General features: G+C 34.5%; 2 protein-coding genes across 2 annotated transcripts in view; both read right to left on the bottom strand.

The window, feature by feature from the left end:
* Positions 1 to 22559, bottom strand: part of LOC113522711 (serine/threonine-protein kinase SMG1) — a 214717-nt gene that overhangs the window by 13794 nt on the left and 178364 nt on the right. The window lies entirely within an intron of this gene.
* Positions 14230 to 20625, bottom strand: LOC113513669 (putative nuclease HARBI1). Its single transcript, XM_052902994.1, has 5 exons — positions 20021 to 20625; positions 19672 to 19868; positions 19339 to 19471; positions 14811 to 14952; positions 14230 to 14725 (listed from the first exon to the last, which is right to left on the bottom strand). The coding sequence occupies exons 1-5, from the start codon at positions 20252 to 20254 to the stop codon at positions 14301 to 14303; spliced, it is 1131 nt and encodes a 376-aa protein (XP_052758954.1). The 5' UTR covers positions 20255 to 20625; the 3' UTR covers positions 14230 to 14300.

Raw genomic sequence — 22559 nt, forward strand, 5'->3', positions numbered from 1 at the left:
TATCATTACCCTTGTACATTTTACAGTTTTCTTTCAGCTTCTCAAAGGTTGACTGTAAGAGATCTCTTTATGGGATAAGTCCGCCATTGTAAATTAAACCATTTTTCTCAAACATGCTTGAAAAGTAAGCATTACTTTTAACAATCTTCTTAGAGAAAAACCAAAATTGCTGTACTGGCCAGAAACAATGTGGGCAGCGGCCGGCAAAAGTTGTATGAAAATCCATATCTGTCGCGTTTTGCGGCCAGATAAATTACTATGTAAACTCATATCTGTCCTGTAATTTAAAAATGGACTGACCTTTTACTTCGAAACATGGCTACCAAGGAGGTAACTAATAAAAGGTTTTATTTAAATTTCGAACTGGCTTGCAAATAGAAAGCTGTTTATTGAAAAATAAACAAAGGAACATTATGGCGCGTGAAAAATTATTATTGTTCGTTAGTAGTCATTGAACTTAAAAAGTAAAATTGTGTTTTTGATTTCCGCGCATTGTTTGAGAAAAATACTATACAAGTCTTGGCCACAACTAGGCATTGATGGTCTCACGATTGTGTGCCTCGGCTACGCCTCGGCCCACATTTGCACGTTCGTCCATCAATGCCTCAGTTGCTGGCCACTGCAGTAATGTACTATAATGTATCCCATGTGAATTATGTACAATAAAGATTTTACAATACAATACAATATCTTTATTTTGTTTGAAAAGTGGTGTAAAGGATGGTACATAATATTTAAATATTATTCACAATTTTTACCTGAATCTGGCATACAATATTTATTTAATAGTGCTACTATGCTATGTTACTACTATTTAACTTATATATATCGTCATATTATATAAATGTCAACATATTTACATATTAAGTATGAAAGAAACGTAAAAGAAATAAGATATTTTATAGAAAGTCGGCATTTCATGATTGGGATGACGTCTTGTAGATGTCTGGTTATAGCAGTTAATATAGGAGCAATACCCCGGGGGATTACATTTTGAAGAGCCTGCACATGTTCCGATAAGGGCGGTACTATTTCCAAATTATTTTGCCACCGTACATACAGTGTACCACTTTTATAGTATCACTAGCTGACCCGACAATCCTTTTGCTCCTTACCACCTTTGGATAAATTTTTTCATATAGGTATAAAAAGCATCCCATCTCTTAACTCCGTTAATTTTATTTATTGTCATCATTGTGTTCTCTTTTATTTGATATTTATATGTTGTATTTAACATATATACATATATATATATATATATATATATATATATATATATATATATATAATTTATAATTTATGACAAAGTATATATTTATATTAACTTAAAATACATAATAATATTGGTTAAACTACTTCCTATGCCACTGTGTTAGGTAATGACAAGAAATCTCTTTTAGAGATAAGTTCGCCTACTTGATAACATTAACTTATTGTTGTTACTGTATGTTTTAGTGCAATAAAGAATATATATATTTAAGGTCATCCACCAAAGTATATATTTATAGCAACTTAAAATACATGATAATATGGTTACATTATAAAATGTTGCCTCAATTAAAGGTCGCCACTATATGCGTAGTTATTAATATTATATATAAGAATAATGATAAGAACATACAATTAGACTACAGTATGATGTCCCATTCATTACAAACTGTAATACATCAGGAAAAACACATTATTTATAGAAATACAAGAGCTACTACTCATGTCTACAAGCATTTATTAACTTGTAAGGCTAAATATAAAAAAAAATATATAATTCAAATTTCGGTAAACACAAAAGAAGCTATTTCTCAATTCAGCACCACTTACGCGCATAAAGCGACGGGGACAATTTGTCGGGAGCTCACCGGATATTGCCCCGTGGGGTCGTCTGTCACGCCAGAGACCTTCCGGAGACCACTGGGTGTGCAGTCGCTCTACTGTCGACCAATCACAAAATGGACTAGCGAAGTAGGTCACGACTTTCATATCTCGGTATTGAGGGCGCGGACATCTATGATAAGCTTACTTAACATTTTTTTTTTTCATTTTCAACGGAATTATGAATAGGTATAACATTTGCTTCATAAAAAATGACTTTTTTTCTATACAACTTAGAATGGCAAACAATCTGACGGCCCACCTGATGGAAAGTGGTAACCGTCGCCTATAGATATGAGCAGTACCATGGACATAACAGAGTATACTGTTTCGCCCATGATACCCCTCATGCGATGCCATTACTGAGGACTCAAGTTTTATTCCTCTGTACCCAGTAAATTCACTGGCATATCCCACCCTTCAAACCGAAACACAGCCATGCAAACACAACTGCTTCACGGTTGAAACACGAATAAGACAGAGGTACCCAAGCAATCGACTTTTGTACAAAGTCTCTCTCTGGTATATTCTTATAACTAGTGTGTACAATAAAGAAATAAAGAAATAAAAACAATAAGTAAGACTTGCTTAATATTAAGAAACATCCAAATCATGTCCTAATCTTAAACCAATTTCGTAACTTAGTCTTCTAGTGGGTAGTACAATACCGCTCGTCGGTAGGTACGTAGACACCTACTTCATTATTATATGAATTGTGAGTTAAAACTCCATGTGTTTGCTAACTTGTTCATTCAAAACCGAGTGGAAAAGCAAACTTTAGGTAAGTATATAGACGAGGTCGTTGAACTTGCACGAGCTTTATTACATATAACTCGGTAACTTGAAATTTATAAGAGACGCTCTGAGACGGCTTAAAGACAATAATTTGTTTTGAAGCGAGCGACCTCTAAGGGAACGCTCTCACATTACCGATATTTTCTATATATATTGCACGATCTCGCACTTAATACAATACTTTGTTAGACAATGTGTAGCTTCATCTAATTCTGAAGTTATTTTGATCGGTATTTTTATAGTCGACGTGATTTATTTTTTATTACTGAATCTATCGAACCTTTTTACGAAGTATGCTTATTACCTATATACAGATAGATAGATACTCTTTATTGTTTCCTCCAAAAGATTACAATAGTAAACTTATTATAAATATAAATAATTACAAGAAATAATCACAATGAGAAAACAATGGGCGACCTTATCGCTAAGAGCGATCTCTTCCAGACAACCTTTGGATGGAGAGGAGTAATTATAAACAATTTGGCCTCCCAGCACGATGAAAAATTTTTTGTTAGTTCTAGATATAGTATGTTGCTACACGTTATAAAAATCACATTTTAAACGATTGTATAAAAATTATATTTTTTGGGATATGGCGTGAATTTACTGGGTACACGGGAATAACGCCCGAGTCCTCAGGAATGACAACGCATGGGCTTGGTATCATGGGCGAAACAGTATACTCTGTTATGTCTATGGTACTGCTCATGTCTATAGACGACGGTTACCACTTTCCATCAGGTGGGCCGTCAGCTTGCTTGTCATTCTAAGTTGTATAAAAAAAACGTTTATATGTTTATTTTAATCTGCACTTTATGCTACTGTATTTTACTTGAATTGTTCATACGTCATTGTTTTTATGTTTTTGGTTAAATAAATATATAAATAATAGTAGCAATAGTATAATCGATTTAAATATATCCGTATAGTATAGAACCTAAGCAATGACCCTTGTTTAGAATTTAAGTTGTTGAAGGTCTGACAAGATGTTTTAAGTCGCTAAGTACCTGAAAATAGATTGAATCGACAGAAAAAGGTAGAATTGGACAGGTTTCTATGCAAGATTTTCCCCTCGTCGAATGGGCGATGGGCGAAACAGTGTACTCTCTGTTATGTCTATAGGCGACGGTTACCACTTTCCATCAGGTGGGCCGTCAGCTTGTTTGCCATTCTAAGTTGTATAAAAAAAATACATTTTTTAACACATTCATCGTCTTTTAATTTCAGCCACTGAACTTTGACACTACGAGTATTTATTTCAGAATTTATCATTGAACAGATATATCTCTGTTGTCGACTGAACTATATACTTTTACAAATAATAGTGTTTAGTTTAATTTAAAATTAACAAAACTCACGTCCACTGCTGAACATAGGCTTTTTAAACAAAATTAATATATTTAAGTATTAAGTTTCAACAATTATAAATAAACTATACAAGGGTTCAGGGATACCAAAAAGAACCCACTGATAAAAATGTAAAATTTGATTTAATATTTTTTTTAATAGAGTGTATAAAAAAAAAGAGGAATTAATTATATATTTATTTAAAAATATTTGTACTTAGTTCAACAGTTTTTTCTTTTCACGGGTGAAAATGGTATGGTAACCCCGCCTGCGCTAACGGGATACGCTGGCGGAGCACCAATGAAGGGTGATAGATGAGAATGAAAACAGGCCCGTTAGTCCATCATAATGAATTCATCAGGAATTAACCATGATAGTTTCCAGGGAGAACTGCGAGGAGGTTGACGTGTTTGGGTATATTGCTAGCAATGGGATTCTCAATCTCCATTACTAACAATCCCTTTCCACCTTAGTTCCACAGTTTTAACACAGTGAATTAAATTCATATATAGTCGAATGGATACGGAAAATATTTTTATAGATACAAAGCGACAGTTGTCCCACATTGACGTAATATTAAATATGGAACGAGTGTCCGAGGGGGCCGACAACAGTACACGGAGGTTATATGCCTAAATATTTTCGGCGGTGACATGGGTTTGGTGGAGATCGGAGCACGCGTCACGTCACGCGTCGAAACGTCAACGAGCCGAACGGGACATCTTAATCCTTGGCCCGGTGCGCGGGCCTACCATTGTTGTCAGAGCTGATTTGTTCCGAACCATTCGCACGGAAAATATGGCGGCTAATGTATTTGGGGATGGCTTTTAACTCATAGAAGTATTGAAATAGAATGTGGATTTCACCGACTTTAAAAAAGGTGGGCCGCCATTCTTTTTTTTTTTGTTCAAAACAAATTTTATACGTCTAGATCTGACACGGACACTTATGGTACATCATTTTAAAGATTAAAGACAAAGGTGGCAAACAAGCATACAGCCCATCTGATGGTAAACGGTCGCTGTAGTCTATGGACGCCTGCAACACTAGAGGTGTCACGTGCGCTTTGTCGGCCTTGATCAAACCTCAGTATATTTTTTTTGAAGAATATTGATTAAATTGATTAATAGTCATGAATAATTAGAATAAGAAAAAAATAACAGTAATTATAAATCTGAAATTAATAGAAAGTTCAAGACTTAAAAGGGCATATTCCTTTTTAAAAGGCCGGCAGCACACCTGCACACCGTTGGTGTTGTGGGCGATCATGGGCGGCGGCAGTCACTTACCATCAGGTGAGCCGCATGCTCGTTTGCCCCTTGTGTTGTAAAAAAAAAACTTACGGAGATTCTCAATTAGTGTATTTTTTTTTGTATATGTTTTTGAAAATTATCTTTCCAATCAAGATTCAATTTCCATTAGCAAGACTACTGCAAAGTAAAATGTACTTCCAGACACATGGTCGCGTGTCTTAAATTAATGACGTTAAAGTCGCTTTTTGCACAGCAATATCTACTTGTTTGCGACTTCAAAAGAGTATTCACAATTCGTGCTTTTTTGTATGTTACTCGATATCGTTGTCAATTTGGAATCGATAGTGTTAATTCTTTATGCAATCAATGTGGCTTACTGTTAGGTTCATATTAAACTTGTAACAATTTAAATAGGCGTCATTATATGTAGCAAATATCTTAAATTAATTTTTAACTTCAACGTTATTTTAACCATATATTCTCTTGTACGGTTCTTAAACTACAGAACAACTATAGTCAATACTAAATATAACTAACTATAATTTGATATATCTAAAAAAATCAAAGACTTCAAGTGAACACGTCGAGGAATAGATTTCTAAAGGCCAAGTTAAAATCAAATGTTTATTTTGCGAGTAATCTTTTTGACGAGGGGAAAATCTTGCATAGAAACCCGTCCAATTCTACCTTTTTCTGTCGATTCAATCTATTCTCAGGTACTTAGCGACTTAAAACATCTTGTCAGACCTTCAACAACTTAAATTCTAAACAAGGGTCATTGCTTAGGTTCTATAAATCTATACGGATATATTTAAATCGATTATACTATTGCTACTATTATTTATATATTTATTTAACCAAAAACATAAAAACAATGGCGTATGAACAATTCAAGTGAAATACAGTAGCATAAAATATAGATTAAAATAAACACATAAAGGTTTTTTTTTTATACAACTTAGAATGGCAAGCAAGCTGACGGCCCACCTGATGGTAAGTAGTAATCGTCGCCTATAGACTGTTTCGCCCATGATACTCCCCATGCGTTGCTATTCCTAAGGACTCGGGCGTTATTCCCGTGTACTTAGTAAATTCACGCCATATCCCACCCTTCAAACCGAAACACAGCCATGCAAACACAACTGCTTCACGGTTGAAACACGAATACCCAAGCAATCGACTTTTGTACAAAGTGTCTCTCTGGTAAAAAAAGGTACAAAAAGCGATACTACGAAATATATATATATACTCTCAAACTCCTCAAACATCTTTTACATATTAAATTCGTTATTTTAAAAAACAATCCTTAATTTTAATATAACCTACAGGAAACCCATTCTCTCGCTCGTTAAAATGTAGGCTTCGTTTGTTAAAATTTAGGTTTTACGAAGGGACAAAAAGGACTTGATAAATATTTGATTGTGGTTTAAAATAGACCGCGTGATGCTCTGTAGATCTTGTTTTGCCAGTTGAGCCTTTGAATACGTATCAACATTAATATTGTGAATTTGAAAGTGTATTTGTTTGGTTTTTTATTTACCTCTTGATAACTTGACTAATCGTCATTTGGTACACTTTTAAAAACAGACTTCAAAAAAGAGGTTCTCGATTCGGTTGCACTTTTACCAGAGGGAGACTTTGTACAAAAGTCGATTGCTTGGGTACCTCTGTCCCATTCGTGTTTCAACCGTGAAGCAGTTGTGTTTGCATGGCTGTGTTTCGGTTTGAAGGGTGGGATATGGCGTGAATTTACAGGGTACAGAGTGATAACACCTGAGTCCTCAGGAATAGCAACGCATGAGGGGTATCGTGGGCAAAACAGTATACTCTGTTAAGTCCATGGTACTGCTCATGTCTATAGGCGACGGTTACCACTTTCCATCAGGTGGGCCGTCAGCTTGTTTGCCATTCTAAGTTGTCTAAAAAAAATCTTAAACTATTAAGCCTCTGATCGACCATTCCGTAATTTCCGCGTGCAGTATCCACTAGTTTAATTTTACGCATCCCGCCATTTCGATTCGACGTGCTCGCATTTTTTATGTTTATCGACGTTACTATCCTGCGATTTTTGTTTTGGTACACTAATATAGTTTTTAAGAATCTCGCTAGATGGCTAAATACTCGTACTGCTATTTGTTGTCAAAGCGATGTGTTTTATTGTTGTAAAAAAGAAATACGCAGTCAGAGAGTTAAGCTTAATGCTTGTTTATAGTAAATACAAGACAATATCAAATTATACTGAAGAGGAATGCATTTGGTGCGTCGTGTGTACTGTGGTAGTGTCGCTGCGGACCGCGCAATGTACAATTGAAAAATTCCACTGCGTCTGCTGGCAGTAATTTACTTACATACTTACTACGGTAACATGTTACGCATACTAACAAATAAACAAGTATTATTGACGTGTATATGTGTACAGTTTATGTATGTATACATATTTCAATTAATAAATGAAAGAAAATTATATGGTTGCCTCAAATACATAGTTACTTAAAATAGTATATATGCTAGGATGCGGGTGTTGTTTTGTTCGTTGACGTCTACGATCAGTAATTTTTTTTTCTTTTTCTAGTCAGATCAGTAATAGACAAGCATAATCATATATATATATATATATATATATATATATATATATATATATATATTTCTTTATTACACTAAAACATACAGTAATAATAAATAATAACAATACATTATTTCTAATAATAACAGAATAATGTAAACAAAGATGTAACAAGATCTCTTCCAGTCTACTCAAACAAAGGGGGCATAGGAAGTAGTTAGTGGGCAGCAGTAATGCAAAATAGAAATCTGAACAACAATAGTATGTATCTACAAAATTTACATATCATTATATGTAATATACTTATACTTATTAAACAACGATGACAATCTTAAGCAGAAATCTACAGCAGAAAGTTAATGTGATATTAAACGTTTCATTGGTTTTTATTTCAAACGGCTTTTCCCTCGCTTAAAAAATAATTTTAATATTTGTCTATGGTTCGTCCATGTATTAAATATCATTATGAATTCCGTGACAGAGTAATATATCTTTCAAAACAGTACCCTGTGATGGCCATAGATCTAGCTGTACATGTCTAGACGATACTTAACACTTTCCATCAAATGAACTGCTAGCTTTAATGCCATTCTAAATTGTACAAATAAAAAAAAAAAAACTAAATATCGCAACAAACACTCCCGTTTTATCCTTATAATAATAAGATCAAATACGACTTTGTGTGAAAGAAGTGGGAACAATTCCGCGGCAGTAGAGATAAGAGATGGCAAGTTAACATAATGAAGGTGGGCGCAGAGCTACTTGGAATTCTAACAGGGTCCAACTTCGCCGCGTCCCCCCCTACTCACGGTACTAATTTTAGAGAACGCTCTTTATTCTATTTACCTGATAATGGTCTTATGATTAAGGCATTAAAAGCTTTTTTTTTATAAGACAGGGGCAAACGTTCATGCGGCTCTCCTGATGGTAAATGACTACCGCCGCCCATGATTCCCCGCAACACCAGAGGCATTGCAGGTATGTTGCCGGCTTTTTAAGAAAGTTTTTTTTTTTTAAAAAAGATTTTGCTCTGTTTTTGAAAAACATTTTTATCTATGACTAGTTGTATCCCGCGGCTCCGCCAGTGTAATTTTACATATAAAGTATGCTATGTGCTAAGTTAGGATATAACCTATCGTGTAGCAAATTTTATTCAAATCGGTTCAATAGTTTTTGCGTGAAAAATCTATTCATTCATCCATCCATCGTTACAAACTTTCACATTTATTATATTTATTTATTTTGTGATATTAATAGTATTATTAGACACATGGCAATTTACTACAAATTGTCTATAGGCGACGGTTACCACATTCCATCAGGTGGGCCGTCAGCTTGTTTGCCATTCTAAGTTGTATAAAAAAAAGCCCGCTTTGAAATGTTTCAGTCACTTTATAATTATTGAAATATGATTTTCATATTTTATATAATTTCATATAATATATTATTTCATTAATAAATAATTTAATATATTAAATAACTATATGTAAATTCAATGATTAATATTTGCATGCCATTTGATGTGGCGAAACATAATGGACATCTTGTAAACTTAATAAATGCAATATCTTGCAATATAATGCACCGCCTACGTATTTCTCTGTTTGCCCAACGGTTTACTTGTAGACCGTCTGGTTACCACTTTCCATTAGGTGGGCCGTCAGCTTGTTTGCCATTCTAAGTTGTATAAAAAAAAAGGTCGTCAACGACTATAGATGATTATACATTTACCTTTAAGAACAAGTTAATTTTAGCTACGGTTTCGATCCCGCGGTCCCGCGGGAGGGGATTGAATGTTTGATCGCGGAGAGCGTTGTGTTGAATAGAGAACGAGTCGACCGGAAGCCCGGAGCGATAACCGTCGTGAGCGAACATCCGGCGAGGCGGTAGTTATGAATAAATGACTCGCAACCCCGCGGTTACAGCGTTACGGTAACTTTAACGGCCCCTACTGTTTGCCCGCGATCTCTACGGCTGCTCTAACTGTGCATAAGGTGCACGAACGTGCATTTATATGTACATCTGTTTCTCAGCAAGTTACTGTTGCTTGTATCGATTATACAATACTAGTTATTACATGCGGCTTTGTCCGCGATATTAATTAGAAAAAACAGTGTTTTGTCCAATACTGTATACATAACGTACAATGGCCACAACTCAATAGCTCTACCGAGTTATGGCCTGTTTGTATTGCTGCGGTGTATATATGTATAGTTTTATTTATTTATGTATTTATTTATTTATTCATAGGAAAACCAGGGCTACACTACAGCAAATAGATACAGTTTTAGGATAACAAAATAAGCCACTAATAGGTTTCACGAGTAGCAACAATATAGATACAAGGCGCTGTACACAGAGAAACAAAAATAGGAGTTAACAGAAAAAAAAGTGATTTTCTCTATAATGTTGTTGCAGAAACTTTTTCTTTGTAAAATTATATATGTGAGAGTGTGGTTAGAGCTCACAAATAAACGTTATTATATATATATATATATATATATATATATATATATATATATATATATATATTATAATATTAGAAATGTGGACATGGAGGAGAATGGAAAGGATAAGCTGGACAGAAAAACTAACATAGAAGAAGTCCTAAAAAGAGTAATCAAGAAGAGAACATTGATTGAAATAATAAAGAATAGAAGAGGCAAAATGCTGGGCCACCTTATACGACATGACGATTTTTTTAAGAGCATAATAGAAGGAAAGATAGAGGGCAAAAGAGAAAAGAGGAAAACCGAGGATTAACTACATGGGACAGATAAAGGAAACACTAGGTGTCATGTCGTAAAGGGAGATAAAGGATATGGCCTGAGATAGAGCTGGCTGGAGGAAGATGCATGAATTAGTTGCACCAACAAGAGAAAACTCTTAAATGAAAAGAAAAAATATTAGAATAATGACTGAAGTTATATGTGCGTAGCACCAACTACGTTGTAGTACAGAACCGTAGCGCATATCCTACGGCGTAGCATTACATCTACGACGATATAAAACTATGCTGACTTGCATGCTTAAATTAATATTTATTTTTAATTTATATGGCGCTGAAAAATGTACTGTACAAAAGAGAATTTTACTGGTGAAATCAATTATAAATTCTGAAAGGAGTGTCCTACCAGCAAAACTGAACATTTTTCGCAAAAAACGACAAAACATATTTAAAAAACCTGAAATTTTTATATATCAATAAAAATTAAATAACATAACAATAAAAAACAACAAAATATAAAAATCAATTGCCCATATAATAATCACGCTAAAACTCAAAAACGGCTTAATGGATTTGATTGCTTTTTTTTTATTTTGTTCGTCCTAATTCACGAGTCCTTTAAAAGAAAATCAAAAGTCGGAAAACCTCTAAGGTTCAAGTGAAAAATGAAAAGTCCCCCTTGGAAACTATCGTGCTGAATTCCAGGTATTTTCACCGCGATAGCTAGCTAACTGACTAGTATTTTCATTCTCACCTATCATCTGCCACTGGTGCCCCGCCAGCGTATACCGTTAGCGCAGGCGAGATCACCATTCCATTATCATTCATTAAAAAAATAGTTGTATGTATCAGTAGGTATAGTACATTACTGCAGCGGCCAGGAACTGAGGCATTAATGGAAGAATGTGCAAATGTGGGCCGAGGCGTAGCCGAGGCACACATACCTGAGCCCATCAATACTTAGTTGTGGCTAAGGCTTGTATAGTACTTTTCTAAAACAATGCGCGGAAATCAAAAACACAATTTTACTTTTTAAGTTCAATGACGAATAACGAACAATAATAATAATAATTTTTCACGCGCCATAATGTTTCTAAGAAAAAGGTCATTGTATTTTTAAATTTTTTTTAATAATTTACGCAAAACACGACAGATATGGATTTTCTACTTTTTTGCAATTTTGATTTATCTCGAAGAAGATTGTCAAAATAATGCTCACATTTCCAAGCATGTTTGAGAAATAATATTATACTCAATTAACTTAATTTTGAAATGCAAAGGGTCACATGAGAGATAACCATCATCATCATCACCACATCAGCCTTTAACTGTCCACAAGCCTTCCTCTTACAGATACAGTAATATTTTATTTATTTATAAATTTGGATAAGCATTTAATTCGTAAATTAGATTTTGGTCAACATCAAACACTTTTAATTAATACGTATCAGACATTAACTGACCGCTGATAAACATAGGTCGTCCCCTTTTGGGGGGTTTTGCCAATAGTTGTCGCGCTTGGCAGGCGGGTTGGCAGCCCCAAGTAGAGTTTTTATGTTGTTTTAAAAGGGACATTGTTGCCCATTTCTCTCGATCATTAAGCTCCCTTAGTCGCCTCTTACGATACTCACAAGGCGGCCTATTCTACGCCGGGACCACAGGGTAATATATTTTTAACTAACTCTCCGGTGATGAAATACATCGATAACAATTTTTTTATACAACTTGGAATGGCAAACAAGCTGACGGCCCACCTGATGGAAAGTGATAACCGTCGCCTATAAACATGAGCAGTATCATGGATATAACAATGTATACTGTTTCGCTCATGATACGCCCCATGTGTTGCCATTCCTGAGGACTCAGATGTTATTCCTCTGTACCCAGTAAATTCACGCCATATCCCACCCTTCAAACCGAAACACAGCTATGCAAACACAACTGCTTCACGGTTGAAACACGAATAGGACAGAGGTACCCAAGCAATCGACGTTTGTACAAAGTCTCCCTCTGGTATAGTTTGTTGGCGAATAACGACAATGTCTCATTAGTTCATCGCTGCATTATAAATGTGTTCGACGAATGTACACAATGGCAGTATACTTTTAAAAATAAGTAAATATTTAAGGTAATTTAAATCCATATTGCAGTATTAATAGTCCATATGTTGTATGTGTATAGCAAATACGTTAGTAACTAAAGATAACCTCAAACAACTATGTATTTGACTGTAACCTGTACCTAGTGTTTGTACTAATATCTGTACGTACACGTGTGTCTGTGTGTGTGTCCAGTCGGACCCGCGTCAGCGGTTCCAAACCGCCGCTGGCCCCGTTTGTCTTTTGTTATTGCATATTGTTTATGTTTCGTTTCATCTCCCACTGTTTACTGCAGTGCCATTCTGTAAAATGCAAACTCGATATCGAATCTCACTCAGGTGACCGTTCTCACTTCGATAGCGAAATCACTTGACCTTGGATTGGCATTCTGTTTACACTTGAAGTGCAGAGGCGATGTGAAGTGAGTTTCGAAATGAATTATCGAGAACTAGATACGTGCTCGGTGAGACATGTTTAATCTATATAATCGATTTAAAGTATTTCCTTTGTTTTTTTAGAAATTATATACTAATGAGTGTATTATTGGCTTTACTTATGTTTGAGATTATTTAGTCTATTTAATTATACAAATTAAGCGATAGCTATACCAATTTAAAACAATTTATAATTTCTTGTCAGTATAGCCAACATTCCTTTGCGTCCATGTAAAAAATTTGTTTTGTTTGGTAAACTTTGTGTTGTGATTCCAAGAACAAGAACTTTAAGTGGAGAGGACTAAGTGGTTTTACGATCTTGCGATACACATGGGTACCTATTGAACACAAAAAATTAACATGTTGAGTATCAGTAAGTTTAGTGCATTCAACATTTGTGTTTCGAAAGAAGTGGAAGCAAAAATGAAGTGAGTATACACACAATTTAATGTATTTTTATATTTACAGAAAATGTTATATATCTAAGTGAATGAGCCGATGATCTATCTTATTGATGTGAGTAGCAACCATCACACAATGTCCTGTGATGTCCATGTTACTCCTCTTACATTGTTATTTCTAAGGCCATAATTGTTATGCTTTGTTTTACCGTATAACTAACCCGACTGTTGGACTATCAAAGTCATTACAGAATCATTGCGAGACTATTATTTAAATTTTTGAAACTAGTCTATAATGCTAAAAAATATCTTATATAGATTACAAATAGTCTTGTGAAATCATTCTTATATTTTTGTTCTATATTTATATTAAATGAAATGTGCATATATGATAATTTATATATTGTAGCATAAAAATTCCCTATGTTGTAAGTTCGGCAGTAAGAATTTCATAATTACTATTCTTTTACAGCTCCACGCCGTAGGCGGCGATTGATACCTGCGTCTCCACCTTCTCAGAGGCGGTCACAGCTTACTAGCCTCACTGATCGCTTCCTGAGAGTGGAGGAGCAGCGGTTAGAAATAGATAGCAGAAGTGTAGCTGTATCAGAAAATATGGCTAGACTAATGAGGGAATTCTTGCAGCGAGACCAAGATAGGAGTCATGAGGTTAGCCAGGGATTGCTGGCTGTAGGGGAGGGATTAAAATTGTTAGCCGAAGCATTAAAAAAATAAAATGTTGAGAAAAACAAGGTCTTTTATTTTTATTGTTTTGTGACAAAATGTTTGTTATAGTAAATATATGTATTTACTCCCTACGAGAACGCCATAACTGATTAACTAGCATATCTCTGCTTGATTGACCCATTGCCAACTCGCTCTGAGAGTGGGTCAATGGCAACTGACGACCCGCTGAGACGCGTGCAATTGCACGAAAATTTGCTTCTTCCTCCTCATCATGACTATCTAGAGTCGGTGCAGGTAAACCAGCTCTATTGCAAATGTTGTGCAGGACACAACATGCTATCACTATTTTTCCGGCTGTATCAGGATGGTAATGTAGAACGCGGTGCACAAGTAAACATCTAAAACGTCCCTTAAGTCTACCAATAGTTCGTTCAACTGTGTTACGTGCTGTTGCGTGTAGTTTATTGTAATATTCTTCAGGTGTACCCTCAACAGCGTTAGGAATAGGAGTCATCAAATAAGACCGCTGAGCATATCCTGAATCTCCTACAACAAACATTAACACCGGTTAAGTCAAATCTTTAGGTCATATAGGCGGAAGTTAGAATCAACTTTAATTAATTGACCTCACCAAGTAAATATACAGTTTCACCAGCACCTACCAATTCTTCTAAATGGTTTTTTATATCACTATTATTAAAGATAAAACTGTCGTGTGTGGCGCCACCATAAGTAGCATCTACATGTATTATATTGAGATCCGCATCTGTGTACTGAAAGATAAAAATCTAGATATAATTATTATACTTACTAGCGACTGCCGACCACTTCGTTGGCGTATATATCATTATAAATGACATTCTGATATCTAAGCTATCAATACCAGAGGGAGACTTTGTACAAAAGTCGATTGCTTGGGTACCTCTGTCCCATTCGTGTTTCAACCGTGAAGCAGTTGTGTTTGCATGGCTGTGTTTCGGTTTGAAGGGTGGGATATGGCGTGAATTTACTGGGTACAGAGGAATAACACCTGAGTCCTCAGGAATGGCAACGCATGGGGGGTATCATGGGCGAAACAGTATACTCTGTTATGTCCATGGTACTGCTCATGTCTATAGGCGACGGTTACCACTTTCCATCAGGTGGGCCGTCAGCTTGTTTGCCATTCTAAGTTCTATAAAAAAAAAAAAAAAAAAAAAAAAAAAAAAAAAATAATAGTATATAATTAATATCTGTTTTTAAGTCTCTTATTATTTCCCATGTTTCCCAGAATTATATAAATTCACTTAATTTAGAACAAATGTTACGATGTTTCTAAATTAGATTAACTTAGGAATAACTTAATAGAATAGAATAGAATAGAATAGAAATCATTTATTCAAATAAACTTACATTGAAGCACTTTTGAAAAGTCATTACATTTTTTTTAATTTACCGCTCGTTCGGAAAGCTGTCTCATCACAAGAAGAACGAGCAAGAAACTTGCGTGATGCTCTTTTAAATAATTTTATTATTATTTTACATTTTTAAGTTTAATTGTGTGAATACAAACCACCAATTAGCACTAATTCAATTAAATACTCAAAAATAAAAAAAAAATTGAATACATAACCAACTGGTTAAACAATTAATAAGAGGAAATCAGTCATAGTGATTAGAGCAGACCAGTCCCTACAAGCAGCACCCGTTCACGAGTATGACGGATGAGCCAGCCATCACTGCGCTCGACCATATTTTAGGGAGCCCAATGACCCGCCCCACCACGCCGCCACAAGTCTGGACATTTTAGTGAGCATGACTACTCAAAACACTAGACCACGTCAAAGCTACTCACAATTGCCATCTGATAGTTATAGTATTCACATTTTACATAAGAATGCATGCGGCAATTAATACAAAAAACCGCTACGCTTTCATATTTCTAAAATTAATCAATTAAATCAAGAAAGCAATGAGAAAATAAAATTATAACGTTGTATGCTAATAAACTAATTATTTACTTGATATGTTGTCATCTATGAATTCGTCTATCCTGTAATAGGCTTTCTTACATAAAAATTGTTTAATATAAGATTTGAATTGCCTCTCTGTCAGATTTAATGCAGATTCCGGCAGTTTATTATAAAATCTTATGCAATTACCATAGAATGAATTACTGATTTTGTGCAGACGGCATTTAGGTAAAATAAGCTTATTTATATTGCGTAAGTTTCTACTTGTACAGTCTTTGAGTTTTTTAAAACTCGCTAAGTTCTTCCGTGTATACATAATATTTTCATAAATGTATTGTGAAGTAACTGTGAGGATATTTGAGTCTTTAAAGCACTGACGTAATGACTCTCTCGAACCCATACCATAAATAGAACGTATGGCTCTCTTTTGTAAAACAAATATAGTATTTATATCGGCTGCTTTACCCCACAGCAGTATGCCATAAGACATTATGCTATGGAAATAACTAAAATATACAAGTTTAGCCGTCGCCACGTCTGTTAATTGCCTAATTCTTCTAATTGCATATGCAGCAGAACTGAGTCTACTGGCCAATTTTGAAATATGGGGCCCCCATTGTAATTTCGAGTCCACTGTTATACCTAAAAAAACTGTATCATTAACAAAATTTACTATTTCGTCATTAAGCAATAACTGTGTATTTATTAGTCTTACATTAGGAAGTGTAAATTTTATACACTTTGTTTTGCTGGAATTTAATAATAGGTTATTACATGTAAACCAATTTAATATTGCAGACATAGCACAATTTACATCGTCTAATTGATTACTTTGACGTCCAATTTTAAACACTAACGAAGTATCATCCGCAAACAGCACTATATCTGCAATTTTCTCTACCATAAAGGGAAGGTCATTTATGTAGATTAAAAAGAGAAAGGGGCCTAAGATTGACCCTTGTGGAACGCCCATCTTAATATTAGCTCCCTTAGATTTTACACCGTCAATATCTACAGTTTGAACCCTATCCTCTAAATAAGTTCTCATTAATTTTAGATCATTATCTCTTATACCATAATGTTCGAGCTTGTACAAAAGCGTTTTATGATCCACACAATCAAATGCCTTTGATAGGTCACAAAAAACTCCGAGTGCATCTGTGACCTCTCCCAAGATTCGAAAATATGTGTCATTAGCGCAACACCTGCGTCAGTGGTAGACTTGCCGGCGGTGAAACCATATTGCTGACTGTGAAGCAGTCCGTTAACCCTGAAGTGATGTAACATTTGATTTAACATTATCTTTTCAAACACCTTACTTAGAACTGGCAAAATAGATATAGGTCTATAGTTCCCTGGCTCAAATTTATCTCCTGATTTAAATAGTGGGATTAATTTGCTAAATTTCATTAAATGTGGAAAAACGCCATTATCAATACATTTATTAAAAATAGTGGCTAGATATGGAGCAACAATATCTATGAAAGAACTAACTACTTTTACAGACATGCCCCAAAGGTCTTCCGTATTTTTTAAATTTAGCTGTTTGAATATTTTTATGATATGAAAGGGGCTAACATGTGAAAATTTAAATCTTAAAGAACAACAACCGATATTAGTCTCTAGTAATTTTTTTGCTCGAGATTGAGATGAGTCCAGAGAAGATGTAATATCAATCGGAATATTAGCAAAAAAATCTTCAAAAATATTAACTACATCTTTTGTTGTTGTTATTAATTTATTATCATAATTTAATGTAAATTGATTACAGGCTATTTTAGATCTTCCAGTTTCTTTATTTATAATGCTCCAGATGGTTTTAATTTTGTCAGTGTGCTTAATTTGTTTATTAAAATAATTAGACTTAGCCATAATACAAACTTTTTTAAAAATTTTAGAATAATTTTTTACATAAGTGGTGAATTTGTCATCAAATCGATATTTTTTTTGATCGTATAAATCAAACAAAATATTTCTACTTTTAAGTATTCCTACTGTTGCCCATTCCGTGAATTTAGATTTAACATGAACTTCTTTTTTCTTGAAAAATTGTTCATATTCTCCGGATAAAATATTAATTAGCTTGGTGTAAAGATAATCAGGATTATTACTAGATTGTAACAGCAAATCCAATTTATTTTTAATCGCGCTTTTGTATTTATTAATATTGTAAACGTTTATTTGTCTTTTTGATTTTTTATTATTGTTGACTTTATTGATTTGACTGCTAAACTTAACAACTTGACCACAGTGATCTGAAGGAAGTTTATTTATTATGAATTTTTCTGTATACTCGCAGTTACAAAAAACATTGTCAAGACAAGTAGCAGACGTGGCAGTTACACGAGTGGGTTCATGAAAGACATGACATAAATCAAATGACTGAAATAAACTAATAATTTTTGTACATGTGGGTGTGTTACAAAGAATATCAACGTTAAAATCTCCACATACAATAATTTTTTTAATACTATTAAATACTTTTTTAAAATATCCTCCATCACCCCTTCAAAAACATTGTAATCACTATTAGGAGGCCTGTACACACATATAAGGATATAATTTTCTAGTTCTATACAAGATAATTCTATACAACACTCAATAGAAAGTCTAACAATGTCAGCACGTTCCTTTACTTTAATATTATTTCTTGCAATTATCATAGACCCGCCTCTGTTAACTGACTTTCTATTGAAGCAGCTGACAACGTTATAATTATTTAAATTGAACATCATATTGCTTTCTTTAAGCCAATGTTCTGTGAAACAGACAATATCAATATTATACTTTTCTAAAAATAATTGTATAATTAACTCGCTGCCGGGAAAACTTTGTATGTTCTGATGAACAATTATTAATTCTGATTGCTTTCCCTTTGTCTTTGTGAGCAGTTTAAATCTGCAGTCATAGTACTTATGTCACAAATATTAATAGAATTATCTGTTATGTCAGCATTTTTATGTTTAAGTTTACCATGTAAACTGTTCATGTAGTCAATATTATAAGCCACTAAAGTGGCTATTTTATTTTTAGATGATTTAGAAAGATACATTGTATCTTTTGTCAAATAAAAATCACTAATAAAACTATTAGTATCAAAAAATGTCAAAATGTCACTATGACGACATGTCAATGTATGTAATAAGTTATTCAGGTAATGTACCTTACTGTTACCTTAATATATACTTACCTTAATATTTTTCATACCAATTGAACATTCCTAGCATGATTGCCTTTACGACAATAATAGCGCTCTTCATTTTCTGTGGGTCTAACTATTGTCACAAAAGTCCCATCCACACACCCGATTACTCCAGGAATCTTGAACTTTTTATAAAATCTAAAATTATACAAAATATTTTTTATGTAATAAAAAAATATTACCTACCTAACAAAACAGACAAAGAAGTAAAATTATAAAAATTCGTCAAATTAAAATATATTATAAACTTCGATATTATAAAAGACAGTCAATATTATTTATAGTTATAGATTATGAATTAAATATTATTTTATCAAAAGTATTTGTATATTAAAAACCGTTCTTTTAATGCCAGCCTCTCCTCTGCATTCTGTGGGAATTTTATATATTTGCTTATAATAGTTGGATGATTTAATGTCTCCACTACCTCGCAAATGCAGCGAGATGCAGACGGTTGGGACAAAAAAGTATTTATATTTTGCCCTATTATCCTTTGATAACTGCCACTCGCCAAGAACGACAATGTGCACAATAACTGAAAAGAGATATATAATATATATATATATATATATATATATTATTACTTGATTGTACGGAAAATAAGTGGTAGCATAACATAGTACCTAATTAAATGACTATTCAAGTTATTTAAATTAGGCACCTAATAGATAGATAGCTGGATCTTACCTTGATTCTAACGGATAACCCTCGGTGGCGACGTTGTGGTTTCCTAATGAAAAACTTAATATCTTCTTCTAATTGATTTATTAATTCCTCTGAAAGTCTGTACACATTCACATAATCCTTATTTCTATTAAACAATCGCATTGCACGAATTTGTTGAGCTTGACGTCGGCTGTTATATAAATCTAAAGAGTTCGCTTCTTCTAATAAACTCAATAACACAAATAATCTAGCCATTTTAATGTATTAGGCAACCAAAAAACTTATGTTTAAATACAATTTATAATATTTTTATAAAATCTCGATCACTCCGTAGGAACTTTATATTTGACAAATGGAATCGTGTGTCTTGGGTGAAGTGAGTATCGAAGTGAGTGGGAAATTCCCTTACAGAATGTCAATACACTGCACCAAACGTCAAAATATCACTTTTGAATGTTTAATCCCGCCACCGTACTCATCGTTGTGGCGCTGCAGTCGCAATCGAGTTTTACAGAATGCCATGATATAATTTCACTCCGGATTCAGCTATCGAGTTTCGAAGTGATGCTTACCGAATAACACTACTGTTTGTGTAATCGTGTTATACAAGCTTTATGCTCGGGCAGGCCTACTCAAACGAAAGCACGCGCTCCTGACAAGCGCGTGTCGTCTAGTGTTGCCAGAATGAGTTTTTTTCGCAATTATAGGTAAAGATTTTCTATTTGGGAAATTTGACAAATTATTGGATAAAACAAAATGGACGTAGAAAAATTTGTCCAATTTGTACAAAAGTCGATTGCTTGGGTACCTCTGTTTCATTCGTGTTTCAACCGTAAAGCAGTTGTGTTTGCATTGGCTGTGTTTCGGTTTGAAGGGTGGGATATGGCGTGAATTTACTGAGTACAGAGGAATAACACCTGAGTCCTCAAGAATGGCATCGCATAGGGGGTATCATGGGCGAAACAGTATACTCTGTTATGTCCATGGTACTGCTCGTGTCTATAGGCGATGGTTACTACTTTCCATCAGATGAGCCATCAGCTTGTTTGCCATTCTAAGTTGTATAAAAAAAAAGAATTGAGAACCTCCTTGTCTTTAAACTTGGTTAAAAAGTGAAAAAGTGTTTAAGTACTTGTACAAGTACATTCTGTTTTTTTCAAAAAATATGTGCATATTATTTTATTAATTTTTATACCTGTTACCATATATAATTTGTCGAGTTTTATGCCTGTGTTGAATAAATTTTTGTATTCATAATTACACTATATATTAAATTTTTTTTTTAGAAAATACACATCTCCCCTCTTAAGGAGAGGAGATGGCAAACTAACCCCCGGCAGAAGCACAGTCGGCCGGGGTTCACGGCCCCAGGGAGAGAAACCGGCGTACAATGCGGGCAGAATCGAATCTATTATACTTATTATTATATTTCATAATTAGACTTTATATACGTATTATTCGATGTTAACGTACATGCTGCGTACTTTGTCCCTAATGAGAGCCGTGTTAACATCCACAGTGATAATGAACTCTGCCACCTACCACCTACCACCTGCCACCCACGCACCTTACCCCTTCATAAAAGTATCATTAAACTACTGTATATTTATTTAATGTTTTATTCTTTACTTGTAGTACATAGCAATTAGTTATAGCCGTGTGGTCCCGGCGGTAAGCGGCGTAAGAGGCGACTAAGAGAAGTCGAGGGATGGGCTGTAGCATCCCTCTTAAAACATCTCCAAAACCCCACTGTGGTTGTTAATTCTTCTGCCAATCGTAACAACTACTGGCAACCCCCCCCCCCCACACTTATATTCAGCAGTGTTAAAGTCTGCTATGATGATGTAAACATGCACACAATAAAATTAAATGGGGGGAAAGGGATTGTTAGTAATGGAGACTGAGAATCCCATTGCTAGCAATATACCCAATCAGGTCGACCTCCTCGCGGTTCTCTCTAGAAACCATCATGGTTAATTCCTGATGAATTCATCATGATGGGCTAACTGGCCTGTTTTCATTCTCATCTATCACCCTTCACTGGTGCACCGCCAGCGTATCCTGTTAGCGCAGGCGGGATTACCATACCATACAAAATTAAATTATATATATAGGCTTTTCATGTTGATCATTTATAAACCTTACTTGCGGCTGCCAACCCGCCTGCCAATCGTGACAACTATTGGCAAAACCCCTAAAAGGGGACGACCTATGTTTAGCAGTGGTCAGTTAATGACTGATACGTATTAATTAAAAGCGTTTAATGTTGACCAAAAACTAATTTACGAATTAAATGTTTATCCAAATTTATAAATAAATTATAATCATTTGCGAATTAAAAAAAAAAAAGAAAAAAAAGCAACTGTTTATTATTCTGAATATACAAAAAGTAATTACTGTGTGCGAGTTACGCGTGGTGCGAGGTACATTTTTGCCGTCGGTTCTCTCTTTCACAGCGACACACCTATAGTTAGACGGCGGCACGAACATGCCTCTATGTACCATTATACAATGCGGTACGTAAACTCTTAATTAACCTTCAAAGTCATTTAACACACTC

This window comes from Galleria mellonella, unplaced genomic scaffold (assembly GCF_026898425.1).
Source record: "Galleria mellonella isolate WM207_F2 unplaced genomic scaffold, CSIRO_AGI_GalMel_v1 utg99, whole genome shotgun sequence".
Taxonomy (NCBI): domain Eukaryota; kingdom Metazoa; phylum Arthropoda; class Insecta; order Lepidoptera; family Pyralidae; genus Galleria; species Galleria mellonella.

Excerpts from the sequence above, each read along its gene's own strand:
- LOC113513669 (XM_052902994.1), bottom strand. The coding sequence starts at position 20,254 with ATGGCTAGATTATTTGTGTTATTGAGTTTATTAGAAGAAGCGAACTCT. Across the intron at positions 19,472-19,671 it reads AGGCTGGCATTAAAAGAACG|ATTTTATAAAAAGTTCAAGA; the intron begins GTTTTTAATATA and ends GTATAATTTTAG. Across the intron at positions 14,726-14,810 it reads TGAAACTGTATATTTACTTG|GAGATTCAGGATATGCTCAG; the intron begins GTGAGGTCAATT and ends TGTTTGTTGTAG.